The 17,411-nt window shown below is 37.8% G+C and overlaps 1 protein-coding gene across 1 annotated transcript in view; it reads right to left on the reverse strand.

The window, feature by feature from the left end:
* Positions 1–17,079, reverse strand: part of LOC122808107 — a 39,438-nt gene extending 22,359 nt beyond the window's left edge. The window contains exon 1 of the mRNA XM_044079079.1: positions 16,892–17,079. Within this exon, the coding sequence (XP_043935014.1) occupies positions 16,892–17,069 (178 nt within the window). The 5' untranslated portion in view covers positions 17,070–17,079. The remainder of the gene's footprint in view (positions 1–16,891) is intronic.
* Positions 17,080–17,411: the final 332 nt, after the last annotated feature.

Raw genomic sequence — 17,411 nt, forward strand, 5'->3', positions numbered from 1 at the left:
TCTTGTTATCCGACTACTATTATTGCATTCAACTGTCATGCCTGCCTAAAATGTAAGTATTCTACATAATGTTAGTATTTAATCTTTAACAACCTATGTATTTCAGCTGTAACTTCTTGGAGCATTTCTCCCCAGGAGTCCGCTGAAAATGGGCACTAGCTTTCCAGTTGGACTATCCTGGTAAAACAAGTGTTAAATAAATAAATAGCACACCTCATCACAAAATGTTTCTCATCCAGGAAAAAAGAGGTAATTGTTCCCCTCTGCTCATAACTCATTAGACCCATTATAGAGTACAACACCCCTTTTGGTATGTACCTCACAAGATATCTACAACAACTGGAAAGGCCAAAGAAATACCTCACAACAAGGATTACTGGCCTCAAACAGATGTCCTATGCAGACCATCTGAAAAAACTACAAATTTACTCTGTTGCATATCGCCTAGAGCTGTTGGACATGCTCCACTTAAAGAAATCCCAATCACTCTGAGCTGCATGCTCTAGGGACCTAAACCTTGTCACCACAATAAACAGAACATGCTGGAGGGAAAGATTCCTGTCCCAGAGACTTCCCATATTCTGAAACAAACTACCGATCTATATCAAACAGAGCTCCTCATTAGCACTCTTCAAGAAAAATCTTGATGATTGGATGAGAAACAGGAAATTCACCCCGGGGATCACCTCTGTGGCTCTGCTTGATAGGGGCACAGGAAAATAATTTTCTTGGGTGGCGAAAGCCAGGGTACCTTTTTGGCAAGGCTTATATAGGCCCTAGAGCCAGTAGCCTAGTACGTACCTATGAACCTATGGTCACTAGCTTACCATAAACCTATGAACAAAGGGTAAGAAATTATAAGGAAAATGAAGGCGGGAAATTAAATCTTAAAACTTATAAATCGTGTAGTTTTAGTTGGTAGCTTATCATAAACCTATGAACAAAGGGTGAAAAATTATAAGGAAAATGAAGGGAGATAATTCAATTTAAAACACATAAACGGTGTAGTTCTAGGTGGTTAAGGGATATTGTGAGGAAGTGGTTGAATATATGAAAGTAAAAGAGAGGAAGCAATTGTTAAAGTTAATTTAAAAGTAAATAGATATTTGGCAAAATGAGATATAGAAGAAAAAAAGAACATAATACAATAATAGAGCATGGCAAAAACTAGATTAAGTATTCTGTTTCTAAAAATGATTAAGATGTTGTGGACAAGAAGGTTAGTAGTAATCAAATAAGGGACATATATAGACTAGGATGTTGCAGTAGGCATTTCCACTGTGTATTCTATCAGATGAATAATGTGAAAAATTCTATATATAACTGAATGGGGCTAGATTTAAGAGTATATGCCCAGATATAGCGATAATAAATTATGGTCTGTTTAAAGCCAGAATGGGGAGTAATGTGAAAGAGAAGCTAAGAGTTTATTTTATAGTGAGGTGCAAAATTCGGGTTGAGAAGTCCGACAAATCATGTGAGTATATAGTCCATAAAGACAACATACACTTGAAGCACTAGATATAAATAAAATATTAAAATAACCGGTTATTCTTTGTGAATCACCTGATGATTTTCATTTCTATTCTCACTGTTAGTTGTGTTGTATTTATTTTCACCTTGAAATGTGTGGCTTTATGTGTTTATTCATTGTCTCTTATTGTAATCAATAGGTTCTTCTTCTGTAGTATGGAGAAATCTATATGATACAGGAAGTAATTATGCAAAAAATTCATTACCTGATGAGATGATTTGGGATGGAGCTAGCAACATTTGTTACAGATTGTTCATATGAAATATTTGTGATGAACGGAGTAATGAGATAGTGCTGAATAAAGGACTGAGAGTACTGAATAAAGGAATAAGTAAACTCTATGAATTAGTGGGTGATCTCTCAAAGGAAATCGTCATCAGCTTATAGTTAGAAAATTTAATGTCTTTGATTGAAGTTCATATGAAAGAGTTTGCAGTGCAGGAATGTATGATATTTGACAGGAGGAAGGTGATCAGATAGTTTAAAGAGTTGCATAATCTTGGGAAACTACATGTTATAATATGAGGAAGAATTAAAAATATCAGTATTCTCTGTCATAAAATTTGGAGGAAAATGTCTAAATAGATTTACTTTAATATAATGAATGGCCTTGTACCAAAGTGTATAATGTGTTGGATTACAGTACAGAGATTTTAGTTTTGGAAAACATATGCATTTAAGGATTAATTAGATGGCGCTAATGTAATGATTTGGGAGGAGGATAGGAAGGGGATGGTAATATTGAAGAATAATTCACTCCACCTAACTTGGTCAGTCAACTGGAAGACATAAACTAACTTCAATGGGCAAACACACGCTCAAGCTAATGCCATATGATTCAGTTCTGCCTATGAGTTTTCATTACTTACATTATTTTGCATTCTTGATTTTAATGAAAAATAAGTAAGTCTAAGCAGTAAAACAGTTATGATGGTTATTGTCATTCCAAAAGCTATAGCTAATTTAATTATCACAGTCATTCTGATATTTCCCTCTAAATTGAAACCAACAGACATGCTTTGAGCCCAGTGACTATCTGAAGAAGATCTTACTCCTCTGCATTATCTTAAGCAGGTAAAGGAAAAATGGATGAATGAACAAATGAATTAAAGCAGCAGAAATATGTGGTGTTCTTAACACAGGATATTTACATTTACCTGACAGAGGATAATATTTTTTTCAAAAGATCTGGAACACAAGTTTTGTTCTAAAATGCCATACACGTAATACATCCCTTAAGTGTTGGGAAAGCCATAATTTGCCATAGTATATCTCATTAAGCCTAAAAAGTTCAGACTAAGCAGAAGCTATAACCTGTGGAGTAATAGCTGAATCCCTTCCTGGGACTAAAATGGACAGTCTGCTATAATACGTTTTCATAAAATCCTCAAGGACAGCACAGTCTTATACTAGTAGTATACTTTACTGTAATGCCATCATGTATTTTACTGTCGTGACATTTTCCTTCACTATGGGTATTGCTTTAAATTGCAGTTAAATGACTGCAGAGATGTATTTTGACAGTGAAGCAACTATGTAAAAAACTGTAATACATCTGGGCAAAAAGGGCCAATGATCTCAGCTTAGGAAAATGAAGAGAAGAACAGCAGGTTTGTAGCTTTGTAAGTAAGCACTAGGCTAGCTACCCTTTCAGGCCATTTTAAGCCTAGCCAATCTCCCTTTTGTGCTCAAAGCAACCTATCCCATTTGGCTACAGATTGGCATTAACCATACCATGGTCGATAATTATATATTTTCCTAATGAGAATAATTGGGATCATGCCATAGAAAGTTTTAGGGGACCCTTGCATGGGATAAAGCATTTAGGAGCTGCACCATCCACTAGTAGTACAGGAGGCAGTCCTGGGATAAAATCTTAAATTCCCATCCATTGATCTAAATTGGTCTTGAAAATAGACATGGGTGAGCTTTATTTTATGTGGATGGGGAGACTGGTCCATAGCAGTGGTATTCTCTGTGAAATGTACCTCTCCCTCAAGCCATTCTGTTGATGTTGCAGAACAAATTTATATCTCTTGCCTGTGTATTTCTAATGCCATTTGACATACTGATGTATGCCAGACAGAGGTCATCTCAGTCTGTAGGATACTGAGTATATTGACAGGCCTTTGAGTGGGTCCATGTAGGACATGTTGTTTAGTCCTTATATCCTTTTAGTAAGGTATCTCTGAGCATATTCCTGTTGTTGCATATATCTGGACAGATATATTCAAAAGGAGGCATTATATTCAATGACTGGCCTAATATAGGCTGACTAAAGGGGGACAATGACATCAACAGGTCTTGACACGATCCCTTTGTTTATAAGCTGTGCTATTTAGAAGGACTTTAATACAACAACAGACATACTTTTGGCCAAAAGTTAGATCACTTTCCACCTAAGTTCCAAAATCCCAAACAACTGGATCATTAGTGATATATTTTCAATGTGGTAATTCCCTCAGACATAATATTCCCAAAGGATACAATAATGCATTTTGGCATTTAGTTTCAGACCATGATTTTGACATCAGTTATTTATTTGAGACAAACCTTCCTTCAGGATGACTAAGTCATTTGGGGATTCAATGACTGCTCCTAGCTTGCAGTCATCTGCAAACGTAGTCAGTCAGTGCCCTTTGGTAATGGCTTTTACTTCAGAAAAGTAGATGCCAAATATGAGAAGTCCCAGCACAGAACCCTGAGGGACTCCACTGGTAACTGGTCTCTCTGTGGAGGCAATCTCCCCTATTTTGATTATCTGTATCCTATCTGTGAGCCAGCTGGCAATCCACTGGGTGACAAAGGGAGTTTTTTCCTCATTTTCTTTCAGCTTTTTTACTATGCCTGAGTGGGGAATTGTGTCAAAAACTTTGGCTAGATTGAGGAATGTGGTGTGTACCATTTTGCCTTCATCCATTGCTTTTGTGACTTTTCAAAAAAAATCCGCCAGGTTGAGTAATCATGACCTGTCCTTGACAAATCCAAATTGAAACGAGTCCAGAATTTGGAGGTTCCCTATGTCCTGATTGATTAATTCCATGATAATTCTTTGCATAGCTTTGTATTTGAGACTGTTCAGACTTATGTGTCTGCAGTTGCCTGGGTCTATGGACGGTCCTCCCTTATGCAGTGTAATGACTGTAGCTGCTCTCCATTTACTTGATACCAAACCTGTATGGAGGCTACCATTTTGCATTGTTGTTATGGGTGTGGCTAAATTGCACATCATACTGTTTAAGATGCATTCAGGGATACTATCAGGATCCATGGATGAAGTATTGTTAGCTTTTGATAGCACTTTTAGGACGTTTGGCTCAAATAAAAAGAGGAAAAGGAGTATCATTATTTCCTACAAAAGTGCAAGAAATGTCTTACCATTAAAAAGTTCTGTTGTAAAATTAAATAAGTATGAAGTCATGCAAATAAATAGTAGAGAAGAATTAAGCATCATGCATATAGGCATTACTAAAGCACTAATTAAACCACAACCTTATAGCTAAATAAACAGGACTAGTTAGCGTGTTCACATCAACTCATTCACATAGTAAGACACTGCAAAAGAAAAAGACTACAGCAAAAAGGAATCAAAATGCATAGTATAGTAATCAGATGTTAAATATTTATTTCAAGGAAGTATGAACTAACTTTACACATGCAACAAGCAGTTCACAGAAAAATAATGGCTACATTCTTAGCTACTGAGGGTTGAACTATAGTGTGGTATGCCTGTGTGATGCAGTGTGAGGGTCAGTAAGGATTAAAGCAGCTAATGAGTAGAAGATAACCTTTATAATCATCACACAAGGGGATGAACAACAGAAATAATGTGCATTCAGCCCTTCTGCAATCTGATTCAGAGTAATGCAGTAAGCAGTTATGCACTACCATTCAGAGATAACTGAACAGTAACCTAACACTGACTGGCCCAGTTTAGCAGATACTTTTTCTTTATTCCCAATGTTCTACAGGTGTGAATTTAATGTGCAGTAGGACAGAAAAGCTATAACACAATCATACAAATCACTGCCTTTTTGAAAACAGCAGCTTATTTAATTGCTGTTACCGCCCAGATATTTTTATTAAATCAAAGCACCTGAAATGTTTACTTACTCAATACAGTTGCTTAATCTGGCAACTCTTGACTGCTAAAGGGTTTATAAAAACATGGTATGCAATGTTCTGTTACAATGCAACATAAATATCCAAATTCTGGTTCATAGAAGGCTTGTGTCTTAAGAAACAGAACAAGGAATCACTTAACATGGCAATTTGTTAATAAACTCTTTAAAATCAGGCAAGCACTTGCATGCTCAATGTGTTTCATCTGGTTGTTAGCAAGAGGGGATCCTTATTACTTTTAAGCAACACACACACACACACACACACACACACACACACACACACACACACACACACACGTATATATATCTATATCTATATATATATATATATATATATATATATATATATATGTGTGTATGCAGAGAGAGAAGTGCATAGGTGTTTACTAGGCTAACAATCTCTAGGGCCTTTTTAACCCTAGCCATGTACACCAAATCTCTGACAAGTTCTCATACCCTTGATAGGCATAAGCAGGGGCTTTGGAGATGAAACATTTACAGGCTGCCTATGTCCATAACAGGCATAGGGACCAAATCAGGGATGACTTTCCTGTTCTCCATCCAATTGTCCAAGTTACACTTTTATTGGGTTAGGGAGGAAATCTGCTTCACATGGAGGTGGGGTGGCTGTTCCAGAGAAGGGGTAGTCTCTAAGATACATACCTGTCTTTCCAGCAGGTCCTATTTATATCACAGTCTTTAGAATGGGTAATTCCTATGCTGTTTTTTAGGGAGGAGGTCCATCAAAGTGGGTCTGACAAAGACTTGTATGCAAGGCATAGATCTCCCCTCAACAGCCTGTAGAAGCAGCATACAGGGATAGGGCACTGAGGTAGTCTGCATAGGACATGTTACTTACACCCTGTATTGTTTTAGTGAGAGTGTTTGTGGATGTTCCAGTTGTTGAATATGCCTGATTAGGTACACACCAATGTGGGGTGGCCACAGTGGTGCAGCAGTTAGTGTTGCCACCTCACAGCAAGAGGTTCTCTGGTTTGATCCTCGGCTGGGGTGCCTTCTGTGCGGAGTCTGCATGTCCTCCCTGTGGTCTCGTGGGTTTCCTCTGGGTGCTCTGTTTTCCTCCCACATCCCAAAGACATACTGTAGGTGGACTGGACACTCTGCATTGGCCCTAGGTTTGAGTGCATGCATGTGTGTGCCTTCTGTGGAAGGTTGGGTGCCGGGTTGGCAACTCAACACCATAAAATTCCACTGCCAATCATGAGCAGACGGGTGATCCACTGTGCTGACCCCTAACCGGGAAAAGCTGAAAGAAGATACATACCAAAAGGGGCACTGAACTCAATGATAGGTCTGATGAATGCTAAATACAGTGGAACAATGACTTCCTTGGACCTAGATGCCATACATTTGTTCATAAGTTGCACAACACTGCAGACCTGTGATGGTCAGAGGCTAGATTACTGTTTACATGTGTCCCAAAGTCCCTGACTACTGAGTCAACTATTAGGGGTGCATTGTCAATATTATATTTACCAGAGGTGGGTGACTTCCCAAAGGATATTATTATGCATTTCTTGGTATTTTATTTCGGCCCATGTCTATGACACCAGTTATTTGTCTGTGTCAGCCCTTCCTGGAGAATATTTGTGTCAGTGGGAGATTTAAAGACAGCTCCTAATTTACAATCATCTGCAAATTTAGTCAGCCAGAAATCATTATCATTGGCTTTGAATTCATAAAAGAAAATGTCTGAAAGGATAGGTGCAGGACCTATCTATAAGAGACTCTGCTTGTGAATGGCCTCTTTGTAGAGGTAGACTCTGCAATTCTAACTTTCTGGATCCTGTCTGTAAGCCAGCTAGCTATACATTTGGTGACAAAGGCTTGCAGATAACCTCCTGAGTTTTTTGACAATGTCTGAGTGGAGTATTGTATCAAATGCCTTGACTGGTTAAGGTAGGCAGTGTGAACTATTTTGCCATCATTCATTGCTTTGGTGACCTTCTCAAAAAAGTCCTCCAGGTTGGGTAGGCATGACCTGCTCTTGACAAAAACAAACCGTATTGGTTCCAGTGCCTGAAGGTTTCCTATGTGACTACTAATAATTTCCATGATAACTCTTTCCATGGCTTTGCATATGAGACTAGTGAGACTTATGGGTCTGTAGTTTCAGGGTCTGCAGTTTCAGGGTCTGCAGATGGCCCACCTTTGTGCAGAGAGATGCGTGTTGCAGTTCTCTCTTCATGAGACATAAAGCCTGTTTGGAGGCTACAGTTAAATTGCAAATCCAGAGGACCTCATAAGTTATGTTTCATGCTCTTTGAAAGGCATCCTTTATTTGGGTCCACTGATGCAATGTTCTTGGCCTTAGAGAAAGCATTAAGGAACTGTTCCCTAGTGATAGCAGGGGGAGTTATATTTGATGGTATTTCCTGAGAGAAGGTTGAGAGGAGAGAGGAGCAAAGTTGGAGCTGAATTTGTCGACAGTAAGTTTGCTATTTCTTCTGCATTGGTGACTCCATTAACAGTAAGCTCTGCACAGAACTGTGTAATGTCTTCAAGATTGTGGACGTAGCTAAAGAATGCCTTGTAAATACAAATTACCTGGGAGGGAAAATTTAGCTTTGTTAGACTTGATTTGTTCTCTGAGTTGCTGGTTTAGTTTGATGAGAGTGTTTATATCCTGCTGGGTGCTGCACCTCCTAATTTTTGCCATGATTTCCTTCCTTCTATTATACAGCCTGCTGATGTTGTGATTCCACCAGGGTGGCTTGTTTTTGAGTTAGTTCTGTACTTCTTCCTAGTGGGTACCGCTGCCTCTATGCAGTTATTAACATGCTGTATAAGATTTCTGTGAACAGTTCCATGCAGAGAGCAATGCTCTCAGGGTTTATGTTAACATTTGGAGTAGTTCTTGAATATTCCAGGGTTAGCTGGGGTTCCAGGTTTTATTTTGACTTTGAAGGAGAACATTCTGTGGTCTAACCTTACCAAAAAAGACATTACACTAGAGGGTGTGCAGCACTCACCCATATTAGTGAGGACCAGATTCACTATGGTTGCACCCCTGGTTGGTGTACTGACAATCTGGTCCAAGGAGTTTGTGTTTACAAAATCCAAGAATCTCTGTGCCTGTATCTGCGGTGTCATATATGATTCCCAGCTAATACTGGGGTAATTAAAATCACCCATGAAAATGGTATCGGGTTGGATGGTGTGTACTTCCAGTAAGTTTAACTACATGGTATGTGTTTCCTGGGTCATAGAGGGGGACCTACAGCTTGCAAGAAAGTGGTATGGGATATTGCCTATGGTGATTTGAATATGCAGAAGCTCAAGAATATTGCCCTGTTTGACCAGCCTTGAGGTATATTTAGTTTTGATGTAAATCGGAACACCTCTACCTTTAGTCTATGTCTGTGTATTAGTTGTTCTAAATGTGTGGAAGGCATTACAATTTTGCACTGTCAATGTGCTCTCCATGGCTTTAAGCTATGTCTCAGTGATTGCACAGATGTCAGCATTCTATAAGGTGAAGAGAGCTTCTAGGGCATGAAGTCTTTTGTTTAGACTCCTAGCAATGAGCAGTAACACCTTCAGATTTTTTGGTTTTAATTTGCTATGTTGGAAGTACTTTTAGTCTGATAGTGCCTAAAAAGATATTATGGGGGAGGACAATGTTTTAGCTAATATTCAAAATAAGCCTTGAGGGGAGAAGTACCATTCCTGGCAAAGCAGTGTGGTCTGTATATAATCTTTCCCATGCTTACAAATATTGCACACCCTAAAAATTACATCAGAAACTGCTTACAAATATTGAACTCCCTAAAAGTGACACCAGAAACTAAGTTAATTATTAAAGTCAGTCATCTTTTCTTTGTACTGTGGCATTATGCTTTGAGAAGGGAAAATTATGCTCAATGCTAGGTTCATACCAGCCTGGGACACATATTCTGAGAGCTCCATGATGTCTCTCTTCATATAGTCTAGGGAGGTAGATCACAGGTCATTTGCACCCACCTGGACTATATGACTGTGCCATACCAGTACTTGTGGTCCAATGACCTGAGTTTGTGTGCAATATAGCAGATCCTGTCCACTGAGAAGTAACTGACCATGACTTTCTCCTTAATAAGCCTGGTAAGAAGGACATCAGTGCTTCTCACAATGGAGTCTCCAATGACCAAAATGTTGAATTGTGTGGTGGCTTACCTTATGGGCTTAGAGGTAGAGGCTCCAGGAGATATGACTGTATGTGTTGATGTGGGTGTTGTTTTGAAAGAGTGCATTTGGGACTGCTGAGGGTATTTGTTATGTGTACTTCATTTAGGAGGTCTTTGGAATTTATGAAGGTTACATTTAAGCACCTCAGCATATGTAGGTCTATATGTGTGCATTGAATTGCATGTGATGGATACAGAGTGTGTACTACTGACTTACCTATTAACATTAGGAGTAATTTTATGCAAGGTCTTTGCCTCCAGTGACAGTGTGCAAATACATCTCTCACACACCATGTCAGATTGATAATTAACTGGTTGCCATGAAACATGAAGTAATTTGTACATTGTCTCAGGATGCCTATACTCACAAAGCTGGTAATGGAGATAATGGAATTGTTCATATCCATGGCAACAGATCCTATTTTTATTGATTAGATAGTTGAAGTGAGAATATAAAGTAATGTTAGGAGTATCTGGTTTGCCACTCTGTATGCAGTGTCTGTCACTGCAAACTAGTTGTGCTGTGTGCAACTAGATAATTTTCAAGGGTGCTTTTACAGGAAAATGTCAAGTCAAGGTGTCTCCATCTATACAGGGAACTGCCAAGCATGTGAGGGGAAACTAATAAGTAGATCCTGATGATTTATGGCTGAAGTATTTAGACAGATATTCTGAAGTCAGGTTAGACAGCAGGATATCAAGTAGTATTCACAGAAAATAAATTATTTTTTTATCAGGAATGATGAAAAAAGGGGAGTCACTTGAATGGCTACTGCCTGGCTACTGCTAGTGCTGGTCTCACCACACTTCACTCTGCCGGGATATAATGTCCCTTTCCTTCTTCTCCCACAAGAAGCAAAATGATAGCATCAAATCCAAGATGAGAAACAGGCTACATGCTCTTTGGTGATCCACAGTTTTGTCCCAGCTGATACAAGGGTCTGTAGGCTTATTGTAGCAGTTTCCTGGTAGTTGCCTTGCAAAGCAACCAGATCAATCAGGAAAGTCAAATACAGGCACTGACTGCCCAATCAGAAACCATCAGGAATCATTGCACTCTGCTTCTTCTCTCACTAGGAGAAAAAAATAAGCACAGATTTCAAGCTGGCACCTATGAAGCAATTAATTATTAGGCTTCTCCATAATCAGCAATATCCAGTAAATAATGTCCCTATGCTCCTTCTCTCACCAGGAGCAAAACAGATGCACCAATCCCAACACAACTACTGAGAGGCAGAATGTGGGCTCTCCAGTAGCTGCTGGGTTTGTAGTAGATGTTTCAGATTTTAAAATTAACATGGAAAAAATGTGTTACTATCCTAAGAGCTGCTGTATGCACTAAACAATTAGATATAAAAGGGGGAAAATTAAGCTTTAGCCACTAAATTTAAATGAGGAATATAGACTAGAAGGGGGTAGCACTTTACATTCCTGTTCTATAGAATACAGTGGGATGGCCAATAAATTTAAATAGCTGTAGGGACGTGATTTGACAAATAATTTTCTGCTTACTCACAATAGCCAATGAAAGAGGAGTGGGAAGAAGATATGTGGTTAAATTAAAATAAAGGGTAGTCAACTATAAAGTCCATTGAGTTTTAAAATGCAACAGCAATGGGGTGGAAGGGTGAGGAGAAACTTAATTTCTGTCTGACTCACAAGAGACACAGCTGTGGTCTCTTTCCTAGTTTAAATATTTGATTAAAAGCAGACTACAAGTAAAGCACAGTGTAAAGAAAATAAATAATAGTACACAAAACAGAAGGCAGTAAAGCAATAGAAAAGATAAGAAAGCAAACACAAACTAAACTTTCCCTCACAGCAAGTTGTGGAAGAGTTGGGATGAGCAAAAAGCCACAGTTTAATTCAGATGATATATGCATATACTGTATAAATATATATATATATATATCTATGGGTCTACTGTATTTGGTCGAAAATGATTTCAGGCAGCCCACTTCACTGAAAGCTCATTTGACTAAAAGCACATTTGGTCGAATTACATTTGGTCAAAAATGGAATTTAGCCCTTGCCCCACTGCAGTGCGACCCTGGAGTATTCAGAAAAAAATGTTACATTTACATTAAGGTCCTAAATATCCCCAGTAGTAGTATAATAAAACAAATCCAGGTTTACATTTAGAAATTATGGGATGGCAGCTGTGAGCATGATTTAAAATATTTGATAAAATTGCAGATTGCTCTAGGTGGATCATTTCAACTTGCTTTCAGGAGTACAAAAACAGTGATTATGGATATACGGTCATTCCCAACCACATTGAACATAGAAGTTGGAAATTAGGCAGCCATTACCAGTAAATAACAAAAGGAAATTGGTGGATGCATTGATCCATAACAAGGCAGCATTCATGCTTTGCTGATACAGAGCTCTCTATACAACAGGGCATTGAAAAGAAATGATCTTTGTGGATGCATGGTAGGATTAGCAAAACGTTCAGGTAACAGCTTGTAGTACAGGAATACGAGTCTCCACTGGTCCTTGCCAGTGATAATACTAAATACTAACTGTACTCTGACATTTCTTTTCTTTTCTTGTCAGATGTCCTACACAGAGTCTACAAGTTTTATGTGCAGCTCATTTTCTCTGTAATGCAGTTCAAGAAACTACTTATTTCATTATGATAAACAATGCTCACAATTTTCATGCTACTGATACTTTACTTTAGATTTCAAAGCAACAGCATTTTTGATCAGTGTAGCAACTATATGTCAAAATGTGATGCTTCCAGGATTAGAATTGCCGAAAGTCATGATGGAACCTTCTAGAAATGCTTTGCATTCTATTAACATAGTACTACACATTAATAACCATTTACTCAGTTGGAACCATCAATATAAAAGTAACAGATGAGCAGAAAAGTAGTCATATAAGGAATTATACCCTCTGTCCTCGAGAATCCCAAACTGTCCCTGCTGTCCCATTTATCACTGCTTAGTCCATCCCAATCGATCATTATGTTAAAAAGCACTGGGACTTTTTGCATATTCAGTAGTACTGTTCCTAACTTACTTTTATTTTCTGTTGTAACCACTGTGTCTTTTATACATTTTTGCTGTTCGAAGCACTAGTTACTATGCTGAAAGACATTTTGTATGCTACGTCAGTGGCTATATTTATTTTTGTATGTCCTCTCACATAAAACACTCATAGATGAAGTTAAATTACTGACAGCAGATCAGAATTTGCCTTCTTATAAATCATGCTATAATAGAAACCAGTCTTGCACAGAGTAGAACTTAACATAGCAAGCCACTTCTTGACAGAAAATACTAGACTAGATACTTTTAGAGTCTGTCTTCTACCCTGTTTAATATATTCATCTCACCTCCTAAATTAATTACCCTTTCCACTCCAGTACAAACTAGAATACTTTCATCATAGCGTAACAGATTTGGTGTACGTAACCACCACCTTGTATATCCCCACTAGACCATTACTGGCTCACATTTAAGCAATAATTTTACTTATCTTTACCTCTCTTGCAAATTATAATATAACCTAATATGGACAGCATTATTCAACATTCTCTACTTCAGTGATACAAAATGAGATCTTAGAAAATCTACATTCCTTTTACTGATATCATAAAATCTGCCAATACACTTGATGATTCAATTTATAATGTATTTACTACCAAATTCTGGAAGAACCTCCCACCAAATGTAGGAAGTGGACCCAGCATATGTGAATTTCAAAATCTCCTTTCTAAACATCTGCAATATCAATGGAAAACTGATGACAGTATTAAGCCCACTTTCCACATAATTTTGAATCAGGTTTGCCTGTGTTATTGCTAAAAGTATTTAATTTGTTCATCATCTTGATACTTCTACATTATGGTGCTTCTATTACTTCTACTGGTGGTGACATTAATATTAATCTACAGTGTTCAGTATCAATGCATTTACATTGTTGGTTATGTGATTTATGACTTGTATTGCTACATTAATTGTCGGACTGCCACTTTTATACTTCAGTTTAACAAATTAAAATAAATAAACTATTAAGCAAATAACAAACCATGGACCTACCCTTTTGTTCTCTTTTTAACCAGTATTATGTGCTGACTCTATATTCATGTTCATTTCCGCAACATCAGCCAAAGTACTAAAGCTTCTTTCCATTTCAGAAACTGTTTACTGTAATCAGCGTGGGATACGCATGGAACAATTATATGTTCATAGGTAAGTAGTAGGCTAGCTGCCCTTGCGGGCCATTTTAAGCCAAGACAACTTCCCTTTTTCTGCTTAAAATAAGCTATACCATTTGGTTAGAGATTGGCTTTACCCATACTAAGGTGGATAATTACATATTATCCCTATTGAATGGTATCATATCATAAATAATTTGAGGGGATCCATGCATGGGATAAAGCATACAGGAGCTGACTCTGTCCATTGGTTACAGGAGGCAGTCCTGGTGTACATTTTCTGTTTCCTATCCATAGATCCAAGTTGCACTTGAATTTAGACTGTGTTGAGCTTTGTTTTATGTGGATGGGGAGTCTGTTCCACATCAACGGTAGCCTTTGCAAGATATACCTGTCCCTTCAAACCATTCTGCTGATGTTGCAGAGGTTTCATTGATGTCATTTGACTTGCTGATGTGCAGCAAGTCCATCAATAACAGATCAGTGGATGTCTTGTATACCAGACAAAGGTCACATCTTAGCAGTCATTAGGATACTGAGTATAATAACGACAGGCTTTGAATCAGTCCATTTTTATTAAATTGGTTTGTTTTCAAAACCTCCAAGTTTCAGTTTCACATTTCATATAACTGAGTAAACAAACCTTTCACCCCATTTTACTATCATAGCAATGGTAGTATTTAGAGAATTGGCACCTATCCTTAACAAATGCAAGATATTAAATTAAGAAAATGAAAAAAATATAATACATGTCCTTATCTATAACAATGCTATATAGGTTCATAGGTTCATAGTTAGGTAATAGGCTATCTGCCCGAAGGCATTCATAAGCCTAGCCAGAATGTATTGGCTTTGCCGCCCCCTTAGATTAGTTCCCTGTGCCTCTGTCCAGCAGAGCCATTGAAGTGAACCCCGGGGTAAGCTTTCTGTTTACCATCCACTCCTCAAGGTTTCTCTTGAAGAGGGTTAGCGAGGAGCTCTAATCATATGACCCTGTTGATCTTCATGTAATGGTAGCACATTTATATTCTTGCCTTTTGTAAACATCTACAACTGTATAAAGTAGGCAGATTTGTACACATAGAATATAATTTGAAATTAAATAAAATATGTCACTCTGGTATGGAGAATTTTTTCTTCTAAATTAAAATGTTCATAAACCAGTTAACAACAGCTGCACAACACATTTTTAACTTTTGTATTTTATTTTTCTAATCAGTATCAGATTAAATTACACAATTTTTCAATAAACTCATTTGGAGTTGAAGGGCTGGGGACATCATATAAGGGAATACAAAGAGTTCCTGCCTTGGTGGGAGGTGCTGATGAGGGCATCATCTCTGAAAATTTATAATGCTTTTTATAACAGTTCTCTGCATGGTCATGCCCTGGACATCTACATTTAGGTTCAAAGGAATGTAGGGGTATGATCTCAAGTTTCCATCACTCCATTAAACTGGAGTTTCTCTTCTCTGCCAAGCAAATCCAACCAAGCTAAGCCCCCAGTGGCAAAAAATAAATAAATAAATAAATAAATAAATAAATAAATAAATAAATAAATCCCACTGGGTGACAAATTTTTATCAGAAATGCACACACAAATTTCACAAAACCACTCGTCTTAGTTCATCCAGTATCCATTTGTGATACATTCCATTAACTAAAAATGTGATGAGTAAAATGCTCTGTCACACTACAGTTACATAGAATGGTACAAGTCTTCATTTAAAACCACAACTGCCACTTGGGCATGCTTTTCATTATATTTGTGGTAAATTTAGACATATCAGCACAAGCAGATGCTTTAGCCAGTCTAAAAATAAGATTAGTTGTTGTGTCTTTTGGCTTTTCCCAGTTAGGGGTCACCACAGTGGAACTCCGGCCCGCAAATGATTGGCAGTTGATTTTTACGTACCGAGTTGCCAGCCCTGACGCACAGCCTTCAACGAAGGAATGCCCATTAACGCATGTCTCCATGCAGAAGACGTTCTAGCTGAGAGTCAAACCGGACAGCGTCTTACTGTGAGGTGACAACGCTACCGCAGCACCACCACCGCACACTTACTAAATATTTATGTCTGTACAAGTATTGCTTGCTGATTAACTGAATTACATGTAGATGGGAATATAAAGTCAATGACTTGAAGACTTAACAAATGTTAATAACACTGATTGCTCGTTTGCAAACTTTTGAATAACTGTAAAATTTATCTTGCCCTCTAGAAGGTGTTAGCTGTATCTGAAGATTTTACTTACTGTGTTGTAGAATACATACATTCACACACATTTATGTGTGTGAACATTTTATATATACACATATGTCTTTAGGCTTTTCCCAGTTAGGGGTCGCCATAGCAGAACTCCGGTCCACTAATTATTGACAGTGGATTTTTACGATGCCGAGTTGCCAGCCTGATGCCCAACCTTCAAAGAATGCACATCCATTCATGCATGTACCTACCTGCATGTCTTTAGATGTCCCTTGACCACAGATAGGGCATGCAAACTCCACACAGAAGGCACTCCAGACGTGAATTGAACGGGAGAACCTCTTGCTGTGAGGCAACAACGCTAACTGCTGCACCACCATGGCTTCTCTAGACACACATATGTATGTATGTATGTATGTATGTATGTGTTTATATATATATGTGTGTGTGTGTGTGTGTGTGTGTGTGTGTGTGTGTGTGTGTGTGTGTAGTTCCATGCCTATTTTCTAGGGCTACTTCAACTGAAAAAGGATAGTTTATACATGTCTGAGTACTTTTTAAATATGGAATTTATACTTTGACATACTTTTTATCGATATTCTTCAGCTGTTGTATACATTACAAAATATTTCATAACCCCTTGAGCACCCAGCTGTTACACTTACCATTGAAGCATACAACTGTAAAACACTTAAAGTTACTGACTGTTAGATTATATTCAGATTGTGCAGGTTTTGTATTCCCTTGATATGGACAGTTAAGTGTTAAAAACACTGGATTGATTAAAAATCCTAAAAGGTACATGACAGAAGCCTTTGCAGGTGCCATTTTAAATATTCCCATGCTCCTTTTCATCAACAGCTTCAGAAAAGAGTGCACTGTCAAGAAAATAAAACAAATTTATATACTGTCACACAAGACTTCTGTTGATGTCAGCTCACACAGTCATAAATTTGCAACATACATGTGACTTCATACAAATAGACTACAAGACAGCTGTAAATATAAATGTAATGCAACAATTCAGCCACATTCTAATGCCCTGATGCAAATATTTTCTTGTTTGTTGTTCTGAGGTTCAGTGCACCTATTTGATTATGTAAAGAGAAAGCATTTAAAATGAACATCTATAGCTTAGTAACTATAGAAAGTGAACTTAAGGCAACACACTTTTTTATTTCTCTC

This window comes from Protopterus annectens, chromosome 8.part0 (genome assembly GCF_019279795.1).
Source record: "Protopterus annectens isolate FY-2018-M chromosome 8.part0, PAN1.0, whole genome shotgun sequence".
In the NCBI taxonomy this organism is placed as follows: Eukaryota; Metazoa; Chordata; order Ceratodontiformes; family Protopteridae; genus Protopterus; species Protopterus annectens.